Consider the following 12072-nt stretch of genomic DNA (forward strand, 5'->3'; position numbering starts at 1 on the left):
ATGATACTGAAATCGGTAATCTATGAGGTCTAGACTTGGGTGTTGTTATGGATAAAGTCGTTCTTCCAATGCAGAATCAGATCTACAAGCCAAGACGTAACCCGATCTGAAGCTTAATGCGGATAATATGAGTAATATTCAACATGTTTCCCATAAAAAATGAGGTGTCAAAAAAGATTGTTACCTAATTGAGTGGTCACACAAAAATAAGGTGTAAAATATTTGATATTTTTGGATATAACATTCACAATAAAATATTGGTAATGTACGTGCAAGTTACGTGCCTAATGATGAATCATCATGATTCAGTTGTGATTCAATTTTGGAAATAGTTATTTTTTACATTTTTAAAAAAAAAAATATATTAAATTTTGCATATCATATTAATGACAACTGACTTGTCTGGCTGCTTCCACTCTGACTGAGCTAATCGTCACATTTAACTTCTATATCCATTATCCATAAATCTCCTTCTTTATCATTGCCGGTCTAAACAGAAGATTTTTAAGTTAGATATCTAATGAACACATTCGTAGTAAGTATGAGTATGGTAGGTGTACTAGGGCAAGAACATAGGCCACACCAGCAGAATAAGAATAATCAAAGGTGCCTAGCCAAAGCAGCCTCCGTAGACCGTGATTATATAAATTGGGACGGACGGAGTAGATATCATATTGTGCGCGCCCACATTGAATACAATTGGTGATGTGTGAAAACACGTAATATATTATAAATTCAAATTTTTTTTTTAATGTTGACACGCGAGTAGCACGTGCATTATTTCAATTTACTTCTTAGAAAATATATATCCAAAAATGAAAATCTTTAATTAGATATTACATATAATTGTAAAGACAGTTTAGTTATAAAACATAAATTAAAGTATATAAAAAGTTATTGCTAGTTATTTGAATATTTCGCTTAAGTTAATTGGAAATAGTGAATCACTAACACAAGAAGTGGATACGAAAAATGTTATCTTTAATCCTTAAATGAAAAGTTCGCAATGACATATATTATTTGAGAAAGTGATAGTTCTTGAATTTTTGTTTTGCACGGAACTTCATTTTTTTGGAAAAGACAAAATATAAGTAAGACATTTATAAATTGAAAAAAAGAGAGTATCACATGTTTCACACATAATAAAACTGTACTCTTTATTATGTAATATGTTTATGCCATGATACATATGTCCAATATGTTTCACACAAAAATGAGGTGTAAAATATTATGAGTACACAAAAATATGTTTATGCCATTTTTTTGGATGTAACATTCATAATAAAAAAATTGTAATGTACCAGGGCTGACCTATGAGTAGTATGAGAGAGCAATTCGATATGATCTTTGAAAGAAGTAAAAGAGCCAAGGAGCATCCTCGAATCCTGGTCAAGCTCCTGAAGGTGGAAGATTGCGCTTCCAATCATCGACTGGCGCAAATACACTATTTCCTTTCATCCCACCTGATGATTCAATTGATTTTTTAAAGCAATCACAGCTGCTGTGCAAGTTACGTGCCTAATGATAAATCATGATTCATTTCTGAGTGATTCAATTTTGGAAATAGTAAGTTTTGATACTTTTATATATATATATATATATATAAGATGAGACACCTCTATTGAAACCACTTTGGTAACCATTTCAAAAGGAGAAAGAGAAGTCAGAAGAAATAAAGAGGAGGGGAAGTTTTTCTTTTGGGCTCGTAGGGCCATTTTGTTACAGATTTTTGAAGTCAATAAAAAGCCTCTAACTCAGATATTTAACCAAATTAAGAATTTTCCTTAGTCAAAGAGGACAACATAAGCCCATCTAAAAGAGTACTCCAATTGGGCCGGATTGGACTAGCCATTTATTCTTAATTGGGAAAATTACGAGGTTAAACAAATTTATACTATTTAATTACTTATCATAGCTATACTTTGCTATAATTACCACTCGTGACTAACATTATACATTAATTACGTGGGCTGACTTCGAGTTTGTATAATTAGCTACGTTTGTATATGTATAATTCACTAGAATATACAAATACACATGTATAATATACAATCATCTAACCGGTATACATATACAATTCACCTCTCTCCCACTCTCTGCCCTCTCTCGCTCGCATCTCTCCTCCTTCTCCCAATCTCGCTTGCCATATATACAAATGCATGTATAATATACAATTATCTAACCGATATACATATACAATTCACCTCTCTCCCATTCTCTGTCCTCTCTCGCTCGTCTCTCTCCTCCCTCTCCCAATCTCGCTCGCCATATATACAAATACATATGTATAATATACAATTATCTAACCGATATATATATACATACACAATTCACCTCTCTCCCACTCTTTTGCCCTCTTTCGCTCGCCTATCTCCTCTCTCTCCCAGTATCGCTCGCCTCTCTCCTCCCTATAACATGTAGCTACGAATTGTAATTATCAAACTATAGCTATGAAGAGTAATTAGGCTATTTTTGAGTGGCTACATGTGAAAATTCCTTTTTTTAATTTTAGTCTCTTTTTCATTTGCTCGTTGGACCTTTTTTGTTTATTTACTTTTGTAGACTTTTGAAATCTCAATATATATAGAAATGACCTATGGATCATAATTAATGTTTTAAAAAAGAAGATGATCCAATCAGAAGAATGAGGAGGACAATCGGAGGAGGCTCGAACAAGGGATGAATCATCGTAAATCGTAAGAAAAGGGCTTGAGCCGAGGTGGCTAAGACAAAATAATAAATTAAAAATGGGCTAAAAGTGATATATAGTCGTTGAATTTTTATTTATTTTTTGCATGTAACTTCACTCTTTCAATAAGGACAAAATATAAGTTAGACATTTATGAATTGAAAAGAAGTGAGCATCACATGGTTTCACACACAATGAAATTGTGTTTAATACGTGTTTGCAATTATATATATGTGCAATATATGTTTCATTCAAAAGTAATGTGTGAAATATTATGATATTTTATTTTGAGCAACTTTCATATATAGCAAACACAAAATTCATATTTATATGTTATAGCAAAGTTTGTATAATTGCGCTCCATAGCAAACATAAATATGTATATTTCGCTATACACATACAAAAGAAAGCGGTTGTATAATCTGTTTTGGTATACATTTACAAAAAGATCAGTTGTATAAAGTGAGAGAGGCGAGTGAGCGAGCGAGATCTGGAAGAGTGGCGAGCGAGATCTGGGAGAGGGGAACAAAAATATGTATATATATACAATTTTCACACATCTTATACATTTGCGTTTTTGTATAAAGTGAGAGAGGCGAGTGAGAGAGCGAGATCTGGGAGAGGGGAGAGAGGAGAACGAAAATATATGTATATATACAATTTTCTCTCGCTTTATATAAACACAAACGCATTTTATACAATTTGCAAAAAAGTGAGAGAGGCGAGTGAGAGAGCGCGATATGGGAGAGTGACGAGCGAGATCTGGGAGAGGGGAGAGAGGGGAACGAAAATATATGTATATATACAATTTTCTCTCGCTTTATACAAACACAAACGCACTTTATACACTTGTATTTGTATAAAAAACGAGAGAGGCGAGGGAGAGAACGAGAGTGGTGAGCGAGATTCACCAGGAGAGAGGTGAAATAGCAACAGTTTGTTATGAGGTACAATTAAATCAAACTATATTTATAGCATTTAATTTGCATTAATAATTTGCTATTATATACAATTTTCCCTTTTATTTTTAAACATAACCATAAAATTATTTGTAGCGTACGTGCAACTGTGCAAGTTACGTGCTTTATGATTGTCTGATTCAATTTTAAGAATAGTAATTTTTGATACCTCATTTTTCTAGGAAATATATTTAATTATTCATATTCTCACATCATATCTAATAGCTCTTACAGGAAGAAAAATGTTCGAACAAAAAAAAAAGGTTAAAAAACAAGAAAATGAATACAAAACGATTGTTGCATTTATTGTCTTCACACTTGCAACAAGGAAACATCAACATGTGAAAATATAACAAGATTTAAAATTGATCAAGGAGCCGATAGTTGCATATAAAAAAATAAATTGTATGACAATTTATTTTTTAATTTCTTTATTTGTTTTTATTTTTTCTGTATAATTGAGTAATTTATTTCCGTTAGTATAGTTGATAAATTTGATATATATTTATAATACTATCTCAGTTTTAATGTATGCTTCGCCTAAAACTACATCTCCATATTGTTATGGAATAGTAGCTTTTCTTCAATTATTATTATTGTCACACTTATCTATTTCTATGAATATTAATATTCATAGAATGATTTTAATTATGTGTTAGCTAACAATAATGTTATTACTACTGAAAATTAAAATGTAGATCAGTTACAACTTAGAATGTAGATCAGTAAACTAACAATGACATTATCATACTATTCTACATTAGTAATTTGTTAGGGAAATATGAAAAGCAAGATGTTCAGTTATTTATGAAGATAACACATGTTATGCAAAAGGATTCAATACATATAAGATTATTTCTCATCAGAAATGAATTGTCTCCAATGCAAAGAGTAAAATACTGAATAGGTGAGCCTTAGTCCCAAGATTAAACCCATAAGTGTTTGAAAAGATAATATCAGTACAATAAAATAAAAATAGTCCAATTGAGATGTTAAACTATTGAGGAGATTTGATTCAAAAGAAATAGAATTGAAAAAAATGAATATTTCCTAAATTGTGCTAATCAAATTCAGTGAAGAATAGAAATATTAATTAATCGCAAGAGATATTTAGGAAAGAAAAATATTTTGATTTAATCAGCACTAGTCTTAAATCAATTAACTAACACAATCTCATAGAGTGTTAATTATTTATTTATTTCTAGTGAGTAAAGTAAAATGTAATACTATTTTTAAAAAAAATAGTAATTCTTTAGAAAAATACATGCGGGGAGTGAAATTAAATTTAATAATATATGGGAGTAAATTTGACGATCTCTAACACTTGCAAATATATTTTTTCTGAAATTGATTTGTTTTACTTTAAGTAATTTATAGTTCCAAAATCACCTTTTATCAATTTTATCCTCTCAAATAATAATCAAGATAATACAAATCTCTAATCTAGGTGATTTCAATTTTTGTAAGACGGTATCTTAAATTATACTAGAATTTGTCAAAATACAAGCTGAAAATACCTGTACACTTAGCCTCATCAAGAAGCTAGAAACCGGTGGCGATAGTTATGACAGTAGTGATCGAATTCATAAGAGAAAGAAGAGCTATGGTGATATCACCTAAATCTAGAAAAAAACTATTGATAGTTATTTTGCTTTTCAATCTCTAAAAATGGTGATAATAAACAAATCAGAAAAAAAAAATCATGGTAATAGTCGAATCTGAAGAGGGAGGAGGAGGTGACAACAACAACAGTGGCGATGATTTAGATAGAAAAAAAAAAGGAAGACGGGGGTGGTGCATGGTGATGGCCGGATCTGAAGAAGAAAATGGTGGTGGCGAACGGATCTAAAGAGAGATCGAGGATTAGGAGATAGGATGAAGTTATTGTGGTAGGAGGAGGTGGTGGCGATAACAACGATGATTCAATAAAATAAAAAGTCATTGAGACACCAAAAAAAAAAATGCAATCTACTTTGGATAGGAGTAGATCTCCACAAAAGAGACAGACGGATGAAATCAATCTAAAAAAAGGCCTGGTAGTGGGTTTAATTGAATCTGAAAAAGAAGGAGGTAAGGCGAGGTGGTGTATGATTGAGTCTCAAGAAGAAGGAAGTGGTGGTGGCAATGGCAGCGACGATGTGGTGGTCTGATCAGAAGAATGAGGGAGATGATCGGAGGAGGTAAAGATGAGGTGTCTAAAGAGGACAAAAATAATACGTCAAAAATATGCTAAAACTAGTGCATTTTTGTTTTTGCATGAAACTTCACTTTTTTGATATGGAAAAAATATAAGTTAGATATTCAAAACACATTAATATATATATACACTCAAATGTTATATATGTCCGATACATATTTCACATTAAGATGAGGTATTAAATATTATTGCAAAGATTGAGCTCCCACCTAATTATTTCATTAATTGACTGTCTTATTCTCTCTCTCTATATATATATTAGTAAAGAAAGTATATATATAGCAAATGATTGTTTTTTTAATTTACTTTAGGGTGATAACTTTCACGTGATATATTTTAAAAGATTTTATATTGATTACCTAATAACACAAAAATATGAGTGAAAATATGACCTGTATATTAAAAAAATAATACTAACATAAAGTTTATAGCACAATATATATGTCGATTATTCTAGACAGTTAAATTCAATCAGAAGTTAGAAAAAGAAACAAACTCCAAGAAATATACAACTACAACGACAGCATAGAAAACTACTCTTACTAAACTAGTAAATTTATACAAAATATATTTACACACACATATATATATAAAGAGGTGGTGGTGGTTTTGATTTAATTTGAAAAAGATGATGATGGTAGTGGTCGAATCCGAAAAGAAATGAAGTGGTGTGGTGGCAACGACTACGACAATTCAGTCAAAAACGAAGAAGAAGATGGTGATGATGATGATGACCGAATGTAAAAAAAGAAGGCAATGATAGTCGAATCTGAAGAAGAAGGAGGTAAGGAGGTGGTGCATGATCGAGTCTCAAGAAGAAGGAAGTGGTGGTGGCAATGGCAACGACGACGTGATGGTCTGATCAGAAGAATGAGGGAGATGATCGGAGGAGGTAGAGATGAGGTGTCTAAAGAGGACAAAAATAATACGCTAAAACTGAATAGCTAGTGCATTCTTGTTTTGAATGAAACTTCACTCTTTCGATAAGAGCAAAATATAAATTAAACATTCATACTTTAGAAGACGTGAACATCACGTATTTTCATACGTATGAACTGTGTTTGATATATATACTCAATGTTGTATATACGTCCAATACATGTTTCACACAAAGATGAGGTATTAAATATTATTGCAAAATTGAGCGCCCATCTAATTATTTAATTAATTGACTATCTTCTTCTATATACATAGCTTAGTAAAGAAAGCACATATATATAGCAAATGATTTTTTTTTAAATTTTCTTTATGGTGATAACTTTCACGTGATATAATTTAAAAGATTTTATATTGATTACCTAATAACACAAAAAAGAGTGAGAATATGACTTGTATATTAAAAAAATAAATACTAATATAACTTTTATAGCACAATATAAATATCGATTATTCTAAACACTTAAACTCAATCAAAATTAGAAAAAAAAACAAACTCCAAGAAACATACAACCACAACAACACCATAGAAAACTACTCTTACTAAACTTGTAGATTTATAAAAAATATTATTTACATATATCTATATTATATTTATTTTTTTAAAACAGTAACTTAAATACAAGTTGAACATTTTTACAGTCCATATACATATATACTGCTTCTCAACACACTAACTATATTACACGTCATATTAATGACTTACACACTTTTAGTAGTAGCTTCTTTCTATATACATAAACTTCAACATGCCTTATCCACTTGCATGCTCTAATACCTTTACAAGTATACATATATAATGCATGCATTTTTTTTACCATATATATATATATATATAAATACACATCATATAATAATAATTTAACCACACCATGGAGGAAAATTAAGGCCATCATCCAAGTTGTATCCACCTATTCCTGGATCATTCACTGCTTCTTGAAATGAAGTTGTTGCCTTAGCTTCTTCCCAAATTGATGAATCATCAATTTCTGGTAAATTCATGTTTAGATCCCTAAACATTTCTCCACCAAGTCCTTGACTGCTTTGATTATTGTTAGTAGCATTATCGTTTTTTTCAACGAATTCGTCAGGATGATCATCAGCTGTTTTATTAATGTCGATTAAATTAAATGCAGATGGAATATCATTAGCAGAAAAATTGTTGATACCGAAATCATGATCGTTGAAATAAAGCGAAGAATCAGTTCCTACGCTCCAAGTTGATGGCGAAGCCACATTATAAACGGAAGGGACAGGCGGAGCAGGAATTGAAGCTGGAGCAGTAGCTGAAACGGGAGCTAGAGATGGGCTCATGATGGTAATGGGCCTAGAGTTTTGGATTTGGGCCTGGGCCTGGGACTGATCCTGGGCCGGAATGTTGTACAGATGGGGCAAATTGAGTTTGGCTTCGGCACCATAAAGCTTAAGGGCTGCAGCGTCATAGACGACAGCAGCGTCATAAGAATTATCAAAAGTGCCGAGCCAAAGCCGAGCTCCGCGATTGGGTTCGCGGATCTCGGCTACCCATTTACCCCAGGTGCGTTGCCGTACACCTTTGTACGTGCAACTTGCATTCTCGGGGCCACCTTTACCACGCATACATCCCTTGCGGGATGTAGCTGGGATCAACTTCTTGGAGGTTGTTGACATTGTCTAAAAAGAGAGGAAAATATTGAAAATTGAGAATTGAGAAAGGAAATTTTGTTTTGAAATGAAAATGGGCTAAGAGAGATAAGAGGGTATTTATAGGTGAGTGAAGCTGGAAGTTGGGCCTAAATATTGGAATTGTTATAGGATACGTGGCTGCTTACATGGATAACTTTATGATACATGTCAAGTGTAACATTTGATCATATTTCTATCTTTTTTTTCTTCTTTAATTATTAATTTTTTTCAGATTTATTTCAAGATGATCATCTTTAATTTGTGTGTCTAGTTTATACAAGTGCTTGCTTATGTGTTTATTTTGTTCTGAAGCTAAGGTGTCCAAAAGAAATTGTTACAGCTCAGAATACAGTTAATAGTTTTCTTCTTCTTTTCCTTTTTATTTTTTGAGGAAAGGGTCAAAAAAAAACTTCCACAGTATACAAAATATTGGGGTTTGGGGGGTTTTATGGCCCAAAAATTGATGGCCTACTAAATTTGCCTAAACTTTTATGGATTTGGTGTAAGATAATTTTATATTGGGCTAATGTTAATCTAATCCAATATAACTCATTTTTAAAGTGATTTTCAATAAGGAAATTATATAAACTATCCCATAAAAGTAAATTAATTACCGTGATTTATCCTCTCTTACTTATTTTCTCAATATTTATTCGGCCTAAACTAAGTACAGGTTTGCACATCCTTCTTTTTTGTGCAAGAGCGTGATATCAACATGATCACACATATAAATTAGCCATATATGATACTCTGTCAGTATATAAATATACTAAATTGATAATATAGGACTGAACTCTTTTTTCTTTGAGAGAGTAAACAAGAAATAATTAAAAGAAAATAACTAAAGTCACTAATTTATCAAAATCTAATTTAATAGAAAATATAATTTTTTGAAAAATAATTCAATATTTATGATATCATGTCAATGTATGATATATATCATGTGATCATAAATAACTAAAGTTACTAGCTTATATATATTAAAATCTAAGTTAATGGAAACATACTTTTATTATTAGTTGTTGTGTGTTGGCATTCAATGGTTACTGAAAGTAGTCATTCATGATATCATCTCAGTATATGATATATATTATAATGGTATCATAGATGACTGAAAAATATCTCATTGAAGGATTAAAGTAGTCGTCTATGATGCGATGTAATTGTACATATAATATGTTGGTATCATGAAGGACCGAAGAGTGTCTCGTTGATTGATTAAAGTAGTCCTCAAAGATATCATATTAGTATATAGATATACTATGATAATATCATGAAGACTGAGGAATGTCTCATTTAATAACTGAAAGTTGTCATCCATAATACTATGCTATTATGTTGGTATATATGTAATGCTATCATGAAGGAATGATAAGTGTCTTATTGAATGACTGAATCAATCCTTCACCATATCATATCAGTATATAGATATAATGTGATGGTATCATGGAGGACTAAAAAGTCTCATTGAAAAATTAAAAATCATCCTCCATGATCCCAAGTCAATATCATAAAGAATGATTGTCTCTTCAATCCACAACTCATATTAATATTTAAGATTTACTTTAATTTTAATTTTGCTACTTGAGATTTACTTTAATTTTTTCTATGGATCGAGACTCGGATCTCAAATCTCATGTCCGGATTAGGGCTTATATCTCACGTTAGAGTCAGGATCGAACCTCAAATTTTGGGACAAGGTTGGATCTCAAGTCCTGTGTTAGGTTCAATTGCTGGCATTGGGTCAGGATGGGTCTCGACTTGAGTCCCTAAAAAGGGTTGGAGATCAGGTCCCGAGTCAAGGATCGAGTCTTGAATTTAGGGTAAATTTGAGCCTCGAATCCCAAGTTAAAATTAGATCTCAAATCGAAATCAAGTCCCCGATCAGGATTAGGGATTAGGTCTCGGATTAGGATTGATTCGGTTGTCAAGTGACAACTCGAGTCTCGAGTCAAGATCAAGTCCTAGGTCAAGGGGCCTAAAATTAAGTTGAATTCCGAGTTAGGGTTCTAGTAGGAGGAAAGTGGACTATTCAATAAAATTGGCGAATCATGACCCAATCCAGTTTTAGCAGCCCAACCAATTTCAACCTAATTAATAGCTTTTGTGTTAATTTCAGCCCAATCTATTTATCAACTCAACTCATTTTAACCTGCTCAAATTCAACCTAATCAGTCCATTTAACACCCCTACAAAACATTACAACCACTACTTAAGAATGTGAACATAATTTCCAATATAAATAAAATTGTCTCATATTTGCTCCTAATCCTATGTTTATAACATAATTCAAACTAATGCTCATAAAAAATCATCACCCATTTTTTCTTGCTTTTAATGAATGAAAACTGGCATGTATAGTAAACAAAAACAAAGAATCAAAAAAAATGCTTAGCTCATTTTTTCTTTTCCAGAAAAAAATGTTTACGAGGATAAGTACGTCTGACTACAAAAAACTAAAGAAATAGACAAAGAAGAACAAGCTGGCTATTTTAGTATTTCCCATTTTTATACGTGTCTATAAGAATATGAAGAAGATACAGTTGTACATAATTGGAAGTTAGTTCAGATTCATTCAAAGCATTTACACATAGTACCAAATACCAGAAAATACCACCATCCATAACTAATTAATGAAACAAAATACTACTTAGTAGTTCAATTCTGTGGGTAACTAAAATGCAAGTTTACGAGGAGTTTTTTTTTTTTTTTTTTTTTATGTTCATACTAGTCTTGTGAATGAGTCCGAGGAAACTATGTTGTATTGTCGGACTTTTGTGTCCCGCTACTTACAAAATACTTTGGGTTGGCTACATTTCCCTATAAAAATATATAGCTAAATGACAAATTTATATGCTATCTTATGTTATATTCCATACGTTTCAAAAAAATATTTCCTCTAATCCATAAGTTAATTGTTTTTAATATATAAAATTAATGCGGTGTTTGATTTGTAATTTAGAAACCTACATAATTAATACATGTATAAATTATGAAGAAATTTATGTTTTTTTTTTATGTATGATAGAAGGTGAAATAAATAATACATGCATAAAGCAATATCAAATTTACTCATGACTAATTCTTACATTACTAATACTTGTATAACTCTAACTAGCTATTAAATGATCTCTTAAAGAAAAATATTTAAGGACAAAAATAAAAGTTTACCTTTCACTATTATCCTTTTGATTATTCCTAAACTATTCTCTTAGAAAATGTAAAGTAGATAAGAACCTCGTTAAAATGAAGGGTAATTATGAATTATCCCAACAATTCTCTAGATCTTTAAAAATATCACTTATTTTAATTTATGAAAAAAGTCTCAAAAATTTACTTAATAAGGATTGTTTTTAGTAAATTATCAAATTTTAACATTCTATGTGGCAAGTTTTAAATAACAAGATTTAAAAAATTACGCACGTTTATAGTATCTTGAGACGAAGGGAAGGGAGTATAGTAAATCAATACTCCATAAAATCAAAGTATGTCTTTCATGTATAATAAGGTTAAATTACTTGATTTAATATAAATATCGAATGCAAATAAGTATTATATTAAACGAGGTAAGTCCGCGGTCATCATAGAGGCAAATCATGGGATGTGTAAAAAGAAAATCGGAAAGG

The 12072-nt window shown here is 31.2% G+C and overlaps 2 protein-coding genes across 3 annotated transcripts in view; both read right to left on the reverse strand.

The window, feature by feature from the left end:
- Positions 1 to 12072, reverse strand: part of LOC125827712 (floral homeotic protein PMADS 1) — a 305579-nt gene that overhangs the window by 102863 nt on the left and 190644 nt on the right. The gene's annotated exons all lie outside the window — the stretch shown is intronic.
- Positions 7643 to 8431, reverse strand: LOC125827707 (dehydration-responsive element-binding protein 2F-like). Its single transcript, XM_049507033.1, has one exon. It carries the CDS (start codon positions 8429 to 8431, stop codon positions 7643 to 7645), a length of 789 nt encoding a protein of 262 aa, XP_049362990.1.

This window comes from Solanum verrucosum, unplaced genomic scaffold, assembly GCF_900185275.1.
Source record: "Solanum verrucosum unplaced genomic scaffold, falcon-dt-bn FXZP01000064.1, whole genome shotgun sequence".
Classification (NCBI taxonomy): domain Eukaryota; kingdom Viridiplantae; phylum Streptophyta; class Magnoliopsida; order Solanales; family Solanaceae; genus Solanum; species Solanum verrucosum.